Here is a 16,384-nt window from a genome sequence, read left to right as displayed (position 1 = left end):
AAAGACCATCTTCCTCTAACAGATGAATAAGATGTTTAGTTTCAAATATCTCATAAAACAGGGAGATACACCAAATACGAGGATTGGAGAATTTTGGAAACCTAAGCTGCTTTGAAAATTATAAAGGCACAAATGCCTTTCAGAAGATGCAGCTACATGGTTTTGGGACAGTAGTTCTTTTACTTTTGATATCATTGTTATGGCAGGCACATGCTTAGTAATTTCCTATTAGAAGTATTCATCTCTTATTATCTTTAAGGTGGGTTAAGATACCAACATCCTGATTAAAACCTAAAAAAACAAAAGGATTTACCTTCCTTTTAACATCTGTTGAAGCAACATTCTGTATTCAATTGGAAACAACAGCTCTGCAGATTGCAAGTGTTTAGCCTGGCAATTCTTGACCTATCTTGCCAGTCACACATAGATCAACGGGTGTACAGCAAAGGCTTTAGCCCTTCACAGGCTGGACTGTTTTATTCCGAAGTACTGAAGTCTCAGTTCAGGACACTCTGAATACACTTGTATTTATTAAATCAAAGTTTGGGAACATTCCCTTTGGAGACTAGAACTCCGAGAATTTCCGAGCCAGCACAACTACATTTCCAAGCCCAGATTTGTACCTTTGAAGGACTTGGGAAAAAACACATATGGAAGGTGGTAACCACCTTAAATGTTCTTTTTATTCCCACCCAAGCAAGAAAAAGGAAATAGTTTTAACAGTCTAAAAATGTTAATATTCTTCTGACCATGGTTTGACTTTTTTTTCCAGGAAGGACCAAAGTGAAGGGGGAAGTAAGTCTCCCATGAGCACCTTTCTTATTCCACTGGTAACATGAAGCAGCTCTTTCAATGTGTATGCATTTCATGTTGGCAGATCATCTGTCTGCAATTGCAATGAAGTGTTGATAAGGAAGCTCTGTGATTTCTTATAAAGAAGATATAATTAAGCCAGGTGCATCGAGGTGAAAGAACCCAACAGAAAACACATCACATAGTAAAAAAATAAATCATAGCACAAGTTTGTATCTGAGTGTTAAGTTGCATGCAGGTGACTGCGAAATGGAGATCAACTTTCAACCCCCAGGTTATACATGGTTTAGCAGCTTGTTTTTTTAAAAAAGTACATTCATTAGAAGATCATTTTTTCAATGGTTGTAGTACAAAGGAGGAGGATTTTCAACACATCAAATGAAGAGTTAGAAATATTTCCTATAAATGTCATCTTTGTGCTGTCTCGTGGAACTGCTAGTGCAGGTCTAAATGTTAAAGTGATCCAGATAGAGAATAAATGATAGAAGGAATCTAACAGGAAAAGGAACTAGAATGACGACCAGTTGTTTACCTTGCTATGCAATGTTACAGAAAACACACTTTACCAGATTCATACTATTCTGGGGAAACACAACATCCAATAAATCACAAATCACAGTGCCATTCAGCTTTCAACCAAGCATTCTTATACAGTAAGATAGCTGAGTGGGGCATAAGATGCATGTGATACAAGACAGTGCAAGAAAAAAACAACCTATAATGGCCTAGGTCCTAGGAAGTCTTCAGAAGTATTTTCTCTACCCTGCAGCTATGGAATTGAGTCCGCTTAACTTGAAACCAATTCCAGTTTGAAGCTGCACTGCAACAGCAGCAATTCTGAGGATCAGGCCTGAAGGTACCAGCACCAGTGGGAGAATATATTTTATACTCTCCTTTTAGCACTAGGATGAGGCGGCAGCAGCATTACAGTTCAGTAAATCATACAGAACCTAGATGATTCTGGTCTGCTTGCCACACATACAATTTCATGTTGTGGCTTCAGCCAACATGGCTTTGACTAAACTTTGCAATACTAAGTTCAAAAAGGGGCCTCATGTGTGGAGACACTATATTCTCAATAGATACAAAATGGCTTGTCACATACTACTATAATAAAGCCCAAGCCATCAATTGCTGTTTATGGACTTCAATCACAACATACATCCAGTCAGGAAATAGAAGATCTGGACATACAGGGAAATGATTGTGGGGATAACAAGAGGAAAGAGGAATATTATTTGGCTATTAAAATGGCTAGCATTTCCATAATGTGCTAATGGTTACATATCATTCACAAGATAATGATGGAGGAGAAGGTTAAAAGTAAAGCAGGGGTGAAGAAGTTGTACATATTCTCAAGTGAAGAGAAAGTGTACTAGAGGCCTTTTGTTTTGATCCAGCACTGCTCTCTTACAGTTGTACTGCATTTCCACAAAAGTCAGGAGAAATAAAGACAGAGATGAATGGATCAGCTCAAGCACCGAGTTGTGGGACCTGTTATTTACTCATAGGTGGTAAATGTGCAAACTTGCTGCTTCAAACAAGAAGTCGGGCACTTTTAAAGACACTGCCCTCTATGATATCTATCCCAACCTGCAATGGGAACCATAAGGACACCGCAGGACAGCTACTTCATACATGAGGTACTGATTTTGCTGAAACACAATATGGAAGCAAGGTCTTCACCTGGATCACCATCCAGGATGAAGCAAAGACTACACATTACAATGATTGTAATGTGTCCAAAGATGTACATGCCAAAAAAAAGTTGGTGTATGCATGTGATTCAAATGTATGAGTATATATTTTCTCAGGGGAGAAATAGTTACTTTTAACAAAAATAGAAACAAAATTATATGGAACTCACTCTTTTGGTAGAAACTAATATGTTGTTGTCCCAGTTTTAGGACTTCCAATGCACAAGACAACAATCCACTCTTACAAGCTTTTTAAAAAAAAAAAAAAAGAAGAAAGAAAAACAGCTTCATAACCAAACTACATGAATGAACAAAAGAAAATTAAGAGCAACAAATGATAATAGCCATGAAGGAAGCACCATTGAAATTCAGTGAGGGAGGCTGAAGCAGCATGAACTGTAATGCCGATGTCAGACTCCCGTACAAAAAGATACAACATTGTGAAGCTTGGAATATTTCTCATCAATGGAGCAAATACTGAAGTCATTTACACATAACCATGATACCAGATTCACAGTAGTAGATCCATGGTGCAGTTTCACTGACACAAAAATAGAGATCCTGACCTTCTTTGGCCTTTAATGGACCTGGGATGCTTCTCCCTATGCCATCACGGTAGCATCTACAAGGTCCTGCATGCACACTACCTTGCATTCTTCTTCCTTACACCCTCCTTGGGGATTCAAATTTACTCTCATTCCACAGCTTATTATGAACTGGTGAATAGCAGCATCGGGGCTGTTGAATCAACCTGCCTTACTCTTATTAGATGTGGAGGCATTTCAACAGCCGAATAAGGTTTTTTAAAAAAATAACAGAGCAGCTATGTTAAATTAAACAAATAAATATTATGCAAATATACACACAGGTGTGTACATGTCTTTTTAAAGCACTTTAAAACATTTGGGATGAAAAATGCTATAGAAAGCTAATATATTATCATATATACATTGTATTTAGGAATTTCCTGCCTGTTGTGTTGCAAACCATCCCCAAACCATAGGCTTTGTTGATGTGTAATCAAAGAACGCTCACAAACAATCCAGTTTCTAAAAAAATAGTGTCATTCTAATGATATTGACAATCACAGTCATGAGGGAAACCAAAGATTTGCCTGAAAACATAAACTCTGGGATGCACTGGACTTGCATCCTATTGACAGAAAGGGAATCAGAGAAGCAATAGGATTGTGTGTAAGGGTCAAAAGACAAGGGTCAGTACAGTGGAGGAATAAGATAAGGTATGCTACATAATGGGGAAAAGGGTGAAGCAAAGAAGGCCAGAGGCTGGAGGAAGTGAATTAAGGGAAAACCCTTTTAAAGGGCCTAGAACGACGGAACGGTGTGCTGTTGAAGAAGATGGGTGGAGAAGGCAATAGACAAAGACACTGGACAACTGTTATGAAGTTGTAAAGACAGGAAGACCAAGAAGGTAGTGAGGCTAGTCATGCCAAGTCAATAAAGTATCTCACAGAATGGTTACCTTCCTTTAAGGAATGGTCTTACTCATAACATTTGTGCTATGTCTTTTATGAAAAGTCCATATAAGGAGCAATTTCTAGGTTTATTGCTCTCATCAGTTTTCAGAAAGAAATAATGTAATAGGACAACCTGATTAGCATACAGATAGAGAGACTTTGGTATTTATGAAGCTCAGAGTAAAACCAATTCAAAGAATTTTGACTGTTATATATGTTAATATGGAGTTCTTTGAAATGTTACTAAATGATAAGCAATGCCTTTCCAATGAATGCAAGTGAGACATGGTTGGTGCAAACCTCATTAATTGCAAATCAAGATTGTATTAGTGAGGTATTTGGTCAAATTTCTTGGCAGGCAAAAGACATTACCTTGCACTGACATTACCTTGCACTTAGGAACAAATGAGGCTGCGTCAAACCACATGTTCATCTAGTCTGCCCTAGATGTCAATACTAACAGGCAGCAATTTTTGTGGATTCAGGTAAAATTCCTTCACAGCCCTACCTGGAGATACTAAGAGTCAAAGCATGTTCTCTGCCACTGAGCAAAAAGCACCTTTCAAAAGGATTTGTTGCAATGCGTGTTGTATACTAAATTGTAACCAGCAGAAACAATTTTCTTTTCCTTTTGGATTAGCCTAAATAGATCTCTCTTAATTGTGTAGCCATATCAGAAAAATATGAACGGAAAATATTCTATTAATCAGTCTTTTTAACTCATGCATTTCATTGCTGTTTGGGACAGAAAGTAGTTTTGTGCTCTCCAGATATATTGGGCAACAAATCCCATCATCTATGTGAGCTAGGGAATGATGGGAAGTGTAAGATACAATATCTGGGTGCGGGGAGGCAGAGTTAAATGGAAATTGCTTTAAAGGAAGTGTGCATATGACTGCAATGCAGTAATGCAAAATCACCTTAAAGCCTGTCATTTCTGCCTGCATATGCAAATATACACCCACAAAGGGATTCTAACTTCTGAAAGGGCCTTGTTCTGTTTCATTGCCTTTTACCTAATCTTTTAGAAAAACAAGAAATGCTTTTCAAAAGGACTCTGTTTAAGATATGTAGATATATAACACCACATGGCATTAGAACAGATAACAATGAAATTAAGGAAATATCTCAAGAAAATAACCTGCTGGAAAATTCTACTGACAATCAAAAGTAGAATTAACAGGAGAATTTTATGCCATTTAAAGCATCACTTGATTATATATTTAATATTGAAACTTTGGGGGGTTTTTTCCTTCAAAAATAGCCCGTTTAAGAACACAAGAGCATCTCACAAGTTATGTGCTTTAAAATGCTAATCAAGGTATAAACTTTAGAATGAATTTGTTAATTGCTTTTCTGTTTTAAAATTACACACACGGGTGTTGTTTGATTCAGAATTTTCTCATGGTTCAAAATACAAAATGTATATTGGAAATATTCAGTTGCTTGTCTAAGATTTTTAACCCCATTATATAACTAATTAATATGACAAACAGAGTCTGCGTAAATTACTCATGTTATGTACCATTGAAGAGAGTGACAGATAAGAAAGCTACTGATCTTTAGACATAAGGAACAACAAGAAAACTGCTGCCTCATTTGTGTTTTAGGCCATGTATGATTTATTCCTCAGGAGTACCTAAATCTGAGTGATGATTTACCTTTTAAACAGATTTCTGGGACCCTATGCACTATGAAATATCAAAATCCAACTATTAAGAAAAACCAGAAATAGGCTTGTGGATATTTCTGGATTTGTTTTAATTTTGGTAGTCTCTATGGCCTCCCATTTAGTCTCAGGGCAGAAAACTGCTTCAAGCACTCCACCAACCATTGTTTCTTATCCGTCATATAAAAAGAGCAAGATCTCTTTCTCAGTTTGAAAAATAGGTATTGAAGGCCTGAGCAACTTTTCAAAGAAATTCAGAGTCTCTCACTAAAGGCAGATAACAGGCAAAATTCTCTTTTTAATATACTGTCCTAATACATCGACTACAATTCCTCTTCTCTATCAAGTGAAACAAGTTTACTAATCCCTAGATTAGTATCTATCTAATCCCTAGATTAGTATCCCTATCTTTTAAAAATAATTTGAAATAAAGGAAACCACTAATTTGAAAAGTGGACAGTTCCCTCCTAACAATAATGCAAAATCCTCAATACCTTAGGCAAACAAAAGCCAGAGAAAGAATTGGATAAAAATAACTACAGGCAAATCTATGTAGTCATACAAAATATGGAGGCAAAACCACAGGGTAAAGAATGCAGTTTGTATATGATACAAAACCTGCAACAACAGCAGTGATTTTGGCTGCTCGAGTGATGTTTGAAATATGCTTCTGTGAATCCCTCTCAGCTCCTGAGCTCTTGACCCAAATTCCTCAAGCATGTTCCACTGAATCAAGGGCTGATTAAAATTTGAATAGAAGGTCTCCATATGTAGCGAGACACTGCTGCAGACCAAAAAACAGGAAATCGTATACAGTATCCTACTGAGAAGACAGCTCTCCCCAGTAACTACACTGTCTCTGCGCTCAAGTCATGTTGTCATCACTGGGGCAGTGGCATCCTACACTGACCAGTTCAGCGTTGCAAATCACCACCACGAAGTGCTGATATAAACTCCTCAATATGCTACACATGTATAATATTTGCATTCTTATCTTGAATTATAATGTAGCCTCTGGCCCAACATGGTGGTAAATAAGAGACAAAGAGAGATGGGGTGGAAGGAGGTGGGGTGTATCTGAGTCTCTGTATTTTTTTTTCCTTGCAGGGGAGTTTACAGTACCTTTTGGCCAAAGTAGGTTGGGATTCAGTATTGCATTAAATGGTGACACACGGGGCAGGTGGGCTTTATTATTGCATTACAAAGGATGCTGCTTCCCCCCAGTACAGGCTATGTTTTGTGTGTGAAGCGGGCCCACACCTGCTGGAGCTGGGATCTGGAAATGCGGAGGACAGAAGGCATGAGTCTGTGGTTTCCTGCTGTGAGGGGCATGTGCCTGCGGTGGGGCATGCGCACGGGGCTGCTCTCCGCCGAACGGCTGCGCTGTATGAAAGTGCCGCCAAGGTGAGGGTACTGTTCTGTCTCCAGGGTTGAGGAGGAGAAAACGGAGGACGCCAGTCTTCTGAGGGGGCTGTACCTCGGGAGGGAGTGCTGAGAATGCCTGTCCTCCTCCAACTGCAAAAGACCAAGAAGAGTGGAGGAAAAGGTGTCAGGCAAAGACTTGACTCGCTCCTGGTTTGTGCTGCACATGCTGCAGAAATCTTCACTGGCGGGTGGCAAACACTTTCTCTTTACGGGGATTTAATACAGCCTATGGGTTTGCTTCTTACTACACTAACACCCACATTGATACTCGAAGAGGCCTTTTAGGGTAAGAGGAATAACCATGCTCTATCATTAAACTGTTTCAAAAGCGGGCGTAGTCTGCAAACTAAAAGGGCCAAACCTTCTGCCACTTTAACATTTAGAAAGAAGCTCATACGTTGATCAGTTGTCAAACTAATCCAAATCAAATGAACATAAGGAATTAAGGTTCAGTGACCCAAATTCTCACTTTCCTTCCCCCAATTTGGCTGCCTTCACATTTGCCCCAAACCTCCTCCCTCGGGTGGGTTCAGTAGCTACAGATGTACCTTTTACTTTAATGCATTTGCTACAGTAATGACTGCATGTTAATTAAGTATGATATTTTGTAACAAGGAACTGCATTCTTTCAATCTGTTCAATGCACTACTTCATATATTTTTTTTCTAAGAAAAGTGTCTCATGGCTACATGACTGATTTGAGGAACTGAGACAAGTCCTCACTTCTCTTCCCTATATTTGTCTGCCTTCCCAAATGCCCCACCATCTCCCTCCCTCAATGGGTTAAGTAGTTATTTGGCTAGAAATGTACATTTTCCTTTAATGCATTTGCTACAGCAAAGCCTGCCTGTTGAAATAAGCATGATATTTTGCAATAGGGATATGTTCAATATGTTAAATGCACTACTTCAAATATTTTTCTAAGGAAAGCACCTCATGCCTTCATGATTGATTTGCATAACTACTCAGCTAACATGCTGTGTGCTTCTGAAGAGAAAAGCAATGGGCACAGCATGATCCGAAGCGAGGTCCATCTATCACACATGGACATTCATCCTGATGCACATTTTACCAATGTCTTGAGAAGGTAGGCATGTTATCTTCACAAAACATGAAGGGAGTTAGTGTTCACCCAACAGAGGCCCGCCCAATACGCCGCATCTTGCTTCCTAACTGGGTCTTCCTTACTCTCTCCATTGCTCAAACATGCATAAATATATCAAGCCATGCCATTTTAAAAATCCCTGATGTAGTGGTTTTTTAAAAAAAAAAATGCCTGTCCTGCTGAAATGAAATCAAGCCTCAAAGCTTTTTCCCTCCCACCAGGCTGTCTAAACAGATCAATATGAAGTTCAACAGAAAATTCATAAAAAATAGAAAAGAGTATTGCATGCTTGAAGTTTACATGATTTATTCATTTGCCATATTAACCATTGTAATTGTTAAGCCCAATGGTCAGCTCAGTAAATAGAGAGGAAAGAAAACAGCACGTCATCAAGATTAGCTGTCAAATACCTGGGTTTTCTGCATTTAAACTATTATTCTGCTGTGCTCAAGAGTCTTATCTTTTATTTTATTCCACTGAAAACAAAGTGTTAATCTGCTGATTTTATGGCAGAAAACTCTACTTTGCTTTAAAAAAAAATCTCTCCAAAGATCTTGCAACCTTCCTAGGCAATGCTGGTGTCCCACTATTGATACAGAATGCTTCTCCGATTAGCCTCCAAACTATGCTTTCTGTAGTTTACATTCATTGTCACTTGCTCATAGGAACAAGAATTACTATTCCCCTGTACAACATCATTTTACTTTACTGTTAATACCTATCTCTGACTTTTTTCATAAGTAAAATATATCTAATTTCTCAAACAATTGCAAACAGATATAGCTCACAATTTTATTTGCCTTTTCTTGGATTTTCTCCAATTAATCTACACATTTCTTAAAATATGGACACAGTATCTAAGAGAGCTTCAGAGAATGTATTAGATAATATATTTCTGCTAAGCACTTGAAATAACCTTTCTTTCAATCTTGGCAACAGCAATAAACTACTACATCACATTCAATCTGCTACATTATGTCACATTTTCATTTAATTTAAGACATTAATGTCACTATGAAGGTGACATTAGCCTAAGTTACTTGGTTATGGTCCTCTTAAAGCTTTGACTTCAAGCAGTAATCTTCAGGAAATGTATTTTATTGAACAACATACACACAGATGGTTTTATACCAAGAGGACCTGTGATCCCATGTTGTGTGATAAAAAAAATCCAGTATGTACAATCAGTCCTTGAGCATAACCCCTTGCAAGAAGTTTAACAACATTCTATTAAATCAAAGCAAGTGTAAGATCCCTGGCATATTCCATAATTACAAATATTAATATTCTAGAAAATGTTTAGAGAGCCAGACTAAGTATCTTTGAGTCTTAAAAAAATATAATATAGTTCCAAAAGGCCACATTTGAGAGGAAAAGAAAAGTCCTGGCAAGATAGAGACAAAAAAGAAAATGGCATATTGATATTAGATAAATGTTACCAAAGTAACATTCATTCTACTGGTAGGAGTTTGAGCAAAAGGTTGTTGGATATTTCCATTTTAGCAATTAAGATTTGGCTTGGCTACATACTACCTTGACTTCAACAGCCAAAGTGTCTTTTGGCAAATGGGTTAGCCAATAAATCGTGAACAAAGAGCAGCCCATACCAAAGACGAAGATTTCATAACTTAGATGTCTAAAACAAGGCCAAACTAAGCTCATGGTGTGGGGTAGAGCAAGTAAAAAAGAAATGAATAGGATACTCTTGTGACTTAATGAGCATGTTTATCGCATGCTTTCGCTTACCAGATGTTAGCCAATTCTCTGGTATCCACAACAGATTCTAGGAGGCAAGGCCACAGAATCTACATCTACTAAATGTTTTTCATAATAGGATGAACAAGCTTATTTGTAGTTAATTACATGACACCTTTCCTTGAAGGAATTTTCACCTCTCCCCACTTACAGGTAAACACTATAATTATGAGTCAACTTTCTTCCAAATATAAGCAGAACCACCACCACCACCCCCTCCCCACAAAAAATGAATTGCATAGTATTTGTTTTTTGTCTCTAAATGTTAACTAATATAATTCCTAGCATACTTGCACCTGGACTTTGGCTTGCCTTTTTGACTAGTGAAGTTACTGAACAGTATCAAAGCACTGATCAGAAACGGAATCTAGCAGGTTTTTAATATTCTTCTCTAGGTGAGAAGAGTTACAATCTTTGAAAGTTATCCTTCAGCTCAGACTTGATTTCAATCCAGAATGAAATATAACCTAGCTTCTGCCATCCCTGTTTCCCAGCTATCTACCCACTCTCTTCCTCTCACTCTAAGTATCTCCTGGTGCTCTAGGAGCAGCAGGGGAACAAGTGTCGTCGCTCTGTCCCCACTGTCCTCCCTAATGCCTGGCATGCTGCTTGCCAAGAGCAGAGTGATAGCTTTTCTGCTGCTATTAAACCATATTGGTTGTACCAAGAAAAGACAATTCCCAGAACACTTTCACTGGCATGCAATCAAAGCCCAGCATTAAAGAAAAGCATATGCTGAAACTGCCTCCCATTCCTCTCACAGTGGCAATAAAGGTAAGTGGTCAAGGAAGGCAAGTGGGAGGACTTTAATGTCAGTGGGAAACAGGAGAAAGTTCCATTCTACTCCTAACGCCAATAAGGGCAAGGGGGGAGGGGGGGCTGTATGTTATGAATGTGTGTGCATAATATACATTCAAGTCACCTGCCAATTTATGACAACCTATGAATTTCATGGGTTTTGAATAGGATTCAGAAAAATAAACACAATTTCTGGCACTCAGTTCTTGTGGGTTTTTTCGGGCTATATGGCCATGTTCTAGAGGCATTTCTCCTGACGTTTCACCTGCATCTATGGCAAGCATCCTCAGAGGTGAGGTCTGCTGGAAATGGGAAAAAATGGGGTTTATATATCTGTGGAATGACCAGGGTGAGACAAAGGGCTTTTGTAAGTTGGGCTGGGTGTGAATCTTTCCACTGCCAGCCCAACTTACAAAAGCCCTTTGTCTCACCCTGGTCATTCCACAGATATATAAACCCCTTTTTTCCCATTTCCAGCAGACCTCACCTCTGAGGATGCTTGCCATAGATGCAGGCGAAACGTCAGGAGAAATGCCTCTAGAACATGGCCATATAGCCCGAAAAAACCCACAAGGACTGAGTGATTCCAGCCATGAAAGCCTTCGACAATACACAATTTCTGGCAGTTTGCTCTACTCTACAAACAAGAATAGGGTAGGAGATGGGTTTCAATCATCAATTTGGGGGACAAAAAGTTTGAATACAAATAGCTGGGAAAAAATGCTGCGTGAATGAGAATCCAAGACAAAGAGGAGTGTAAATAAAAGTACAATAAGAGCAGAGGAAATGAGGCAAAAAGGCTAAGAGATATGCGCGTTTAAAAGAAAACCATTGGATTTAAGGTCAAGTGGAACTGTATGTTGTGTGAGGGGCACGATGGAGTAGAAACAGGAGTGCTGGAAAACAGGAGTGCCGGAGATAATAAAGGAAGCAGACAAAAAGGTCATTGGTTGCAATAGCAGATACTTCAAAAATAGACTGAGAAGATATAAAGACAGCAAGAATGAATCCAAAGGCAATATAGAATATCTAGGCCAAAGCAGTAGGATCCAAGGGACCAGAAGAGCTACACAATTTCAGTAGGAGGGAAGTGGGATGGAAAAAGAGATTTGGAAATTTAGGGATGTGAGCAGGAAATATTTTGGGTCTGGGCACCACAGTTTGAAAGAGTTTGATTGGAAATAATAACAATAACAGAGATTATAATAGGACTGCACCTTGAACACATTGACCATAGTTCTACATAACAAGTCAGTGTTTCTGGCTTATCCTTACTAATTGTGAGCAATGAGCACACTGGCACACATTTGTCCACCCCTGCCCCCATACTGAAGATGTTGGTTCAATGTGCAATTGCTGAACTGTAGCTGTAGATCAGGCTATTTTTAAAAATTTCAGAATTTCAGACTTGGAAACAAGAAAGCTGACCATTGGCTTAAACACTGTGTATTCTTGATGTGATTCAGTGGCTACATGATATACACCCCAAAGTTATTAATTAAAATATTTATCTACCATTTTCATGATACGCAGCCAGTTTGCAGTAAAGAAAATATAGCTTTACTAGAAATACAATATATAACCGTCTAATGGCATATGTAGAGATACAACTCCCTCACAGAGGTGAGGTGTCCCTACATAAGCCATAAGACACATTGGTTCATCTATGTGACAGAGATGTTTTAATGAACCCATAAGTTTCCTGTGCAAATTTTCTTTTGGTTATTAGAACTGAATTAACCAAGTAAGATAGACACAAACTTAAATCATTAGAATAGTTTTTAACCGGATTTATAATGATCAGGACTCAAGTCTCAAATTGCATGGGTATGCATGTATATGCATTCAAATTATCAAAAAGCTTGAATGAGTCTAGCACTTTCTCAATTTTAACTTTGTCTCTTATCAACTTCCTTTGACTTCCACCACAAAAAACTGCATACTCTCTCTCTGGGCCACTTTGTAGTGCAAACAACCCTTGATTCTTTTTCTGAAGTTCTCACACGTTTGGTTCCCCCCAGTTAGGGTATAAGTTAGATTTGTGGCTTTACAGAAGATATTAGTGGAACATGATAAATTTTTCAGATCTGATTCTTTAAACAAAATGTTGGGTTCAATTAATAAGAGTTAAGAGAACACAAAATTCAACCATCCAGCAAAGGCTTGAGTCATGGAATAGCTTGGCTATCGAATAAATTAAGTACTGATTGGGGAAACCAGTAGAAAAAATATATTTGGGAACAAAAGAAAGACAGCTGAGGATTTGGTAAGAAAACACAGCCCTTAGTTTGTTTTCAGCCTTTAGTTTGTTTTCAGCATGTTCTTGAATATAATTTACTATGTTCTTCTCTCTGACATCTAAAAGGTTATATCTTTCATCTAACTTTTAGCATCTATATGATTCCTTGTGCTATCTAAAGTGTTCCAAATACAGTAATGATTCATTTTTAAAGACCACCCAAAGGAAATGTCTGTGTAGCAGGATGTTTCATTAATTTTCCACTATTTTACAGCTCAAGGATTCTGAATTGCAGAAAACTAAAGATGGTTTAACTTTGCTTAAGCAGGTTGTGTGTGCCATGGCTCCACTCAATCAGAGATATGTTTCCCCCATAATTTTCTTCAAAGTCATATTAAAGCACAACCCTGTGTGTGCACATTCTAGAGTAATGTACTAGTGCAATGGGATAGTAACATTGATAACATACCATTAGTATCTGGTGCAGAAGGGTAAGAAACAGACTCACGTTCTCTCTAATAACTGGCCTGGGTGGGGAGTCTAAATGAGGTGACTTTATAAGACACACATAACAGAGATGAGTACTAGAACAAATTGGAGGCGTTGCATCTTTAGCAAGTCTTACCTGTCTCTCAGGACCAGTAGGCTCGGATTCCCGTCTCCGCTGTCGGATAGCTGGTGCTGAATACAAGGGGGACTGTGCAGGGCTTCCTGGCTGCTGTTCATGTTTGCTATCAGAAACTGACTGACAGTGCCCTTCATGTCTGTGGGAACTATCCTCCTCGGCCACAGTCTGCATACCCCGTGTTCTGCCATCATGTATTTTTGGCCTGACTGCTGCTTCTGCCCCCAGCCGCCTTCTCTCCTCGCCCTCTTCGATGGGTCTCAGTTCCTCAGGCTCTTCATCTGTAGTCCCAGATGTGCTTGGTTCAGCACCAGGGTGGAAGTCCTTCAGCTCTGTTTCTTTATCAATTATAACCCATTCTTTGCTGTCAAAGTCCTCCTCCTCAGCCAGGGGCACAGATCGGAAAGCATTGCTGAGGGCTTCGTGCTCAACTGAGGCAGATACGTCCATCCTGCCACTCGCCTGCCTGTCCACTTGCCCAGTGTCAATGGAGAGCATTTGTGCTGGCTGGGAAGAGCATACAAGCCGTGAAGGAGAACAAGGCAAATCCACTCGTGACCTGAAAATAAAAAGGAAAGCTTAAGGGATTGCATCACTCAAGGCAAAATATAAGACAGAAGGATTACTAAAGTCTTATGCAGGCACACAGATGTGCACACACAAACACACACCCATATGCATTCTTTGCAAAGACAGTAAAAAATAGAAAATTTTAAATATTTTGATAACTAATATATATAGCTGCCCTGAGTTCCTTCAGGGAGAGATGGTGGTTTAAAAATAAAGATGATGATTTTTATTGCAGCTTGCAAATCTTCTGAATGCATCTCTGATGAGAGAAGATGCATTATTTACCCAGTCCTTGAAAACGGAAGCCCTACTTTTGGAATATAATCTCTGTGATCAAATGTGCCCCTCCCTGTTAAATACTCTGCTTGGGTGGAATATTCAGCATTAGAGTTTACATCAAGTCCTTTTAGTTGCCAACTGGTGATATAGCACTTTACAGAAGAAGAATTATAGAGAAGTATCGCTCAAAACTTCTACTCCCTCTTTTGTCAATTTTTTTTCAGGCCAGCACACCTTGTCACCAAAAAGAGGAGGGATGCAATCATCTTTTGAATTTTGTGTGTGAAATATGGATCTTATTTCCAAGCACATCCTTTTTTGTCAATACTTTTCAGTCCAGCAGACCTTGTCACCAAAAAGAGGGGAGACACAATCATCCGTTGAAATGTGTACAAAAAATATGGAACTTATTTCGAAGCTCAGCCAGCTGGTTAGAAGCCTCCTGATAGGATGGAAAACAACAAAAAATGATCCCATCATCACTGCACCAACAAATTGGGTGGTGGGGGACAAATTTGAGTCCCAGATACATGGAAATTGCCCATTCCTCTTCTTAAATGCTTTCTAGCATGAGCATCTAATGGTTAGTAGCTGGATATCAGACTTAAATGGATAAATAGTGAACTTGACGTGAAGCCCTAGAACCAACTTTTAATTCCAGACCACAGGTCTGAAAAGTGCATGCTAATCACATAGAGTGCTTCTGGTTGATCAGAAATTACATGCAATCCACTCTTCAGAACTGTCATAGCAAAACCCTTGGTTTCTAGTTTTGGCAGGTTTTGCAGAAATTCAAACACTGCCTGAATGTAAACACATCCACAGTAGAGAGAACCTGCAAGTAGACTTTTCAGCTGTGCAGAGTGCTTCAGTTTACTAATTCACTAGCCACGTCTGTCTCCCACCAAGGCTTCCTCTAACTTAATCATATTCATCTCCCATACCTGCTTTCTTAGCAATAGCCCAAGACCTTTTATGTGCTATCTTTATAGCATGGAATTACACATGGAACTGACAAGGTAAATGTACATTTACATTCTGGAGAAAAAGCTTGGCGCATGAAAAATGTTTATAGTAAGAGTCCTCCACATTTATCACTCAAGCATTAATGGATATTTGTGGATTAATGTACTTGCCACCGCATGCACTACAGCACTATGCCATTTAAAACAGGAACTTCGATAACACCAGTGTCACTGGGAGGAAATCAAACTCACATGTGCAGGAGAGAAGGGGAGGGATTGATGGAATGATTAGTGGCAAACATTTGCTTGCTCACATGAGCAAAAGGGGGAAGGGGATAGGCCACGTGTCCCCTTTGTACCTGCATTCACTCTCTCCTTTCATCTCCTTCCTCTCTCCTACCAGATGGAGTGAGGAAATGAATAGACAAATAGGCCCAGACACCTTGTCAGTACAGGCATTTTTGTCTGGGTATTAAATATAATTTGGGAAGCCTAGAGATATTCGCAGTTCTCCCTCTTTTACAGAGGCATTCTCATAGGCCTTTAACCCCTGCAAAAGTATGTAGTTTTGCCTGCTTACATCAGTTTGTCATACTAAATCTTTCAGATTATCTTTCAGTATCTGCAGATAGTGCCCTACTATCTTTGGTGATAGGAATTACAACAAGTGAGTGGGACTTATTAGTGTGGCTTCAGTAAGATTTTTGTGCTTCTTTCTAAAAATGCTGCTCTTCTGCTGTATAGTTATATTGGCTGAAATCCTGTATGACCTGTTACATTACATATCTTTATGTAAATCTAGTTACACAGCAGAACTGCTAAAATCCCTTTACCGAATTGCAAAGGTGTATAATGGGGCACCAGTAATGTCATCTGATGCACATCAGATTGCAATACATATCAGTGTGAATGTACATCGGTGTGTATATGCGCCAGTGCAAATAATGAATTGATGTGCTGACACTTT

The 16,384-nt window shown here is 39.0% G+C and overlaps 1 protein-coding gene across 2 annotated transcripts in view; it reads right to left on the bottom strand.

Moving 5' to 3' along the window:
• TTBK1 (tau tubulin kinase 1) overlaps positions 1 to 16,384 on the bottom strand; it is a 140,455-nt gene that overhangs the window by 30,696 nt on the left and 93,375 nt on the right. The window contains exons 13-14 of one of the 2 annotated variants that reach the window (XM_060754421.2): positions 13,604 to 14,162; positions 6,917 to 7,171 (exon numbers count right to left, since the gene is read on the bottom strand). In XM_060754421.2, the coding sequence (XP_060610404.2) occupies positions 6,917 to 7,171; positions 13,604 to 14,162 (814 nt within the window). The remainder of the gene's footprint in view (positions 1 to 6,916; positions 7,172 to 13,603; positions 14,163 to 16,384) is intronic. The other variant, XM_060754422.2, reaches the window with a different exon arrangement.

The sequence above is a fragment of the Anolis sagrei genome, chromosome 1 (assembly GCF_037176765.1).
Source record: "Anolis sagrei isolate rAnoSag1 chromosome 1, rAnoSag1.mat, whole genome shotgun sequence".
NCBI lineage: Eukaryota > Metazoa > Chordata > Lepidosauria > Squamata > Dactyloidae > Anolis > Anolis sagrei.
The sequence above is the reverse complement of the archived record's forward strand: the minus strand, read 5'-3'. Positions and strand labels throughout refer to the sequence as shown.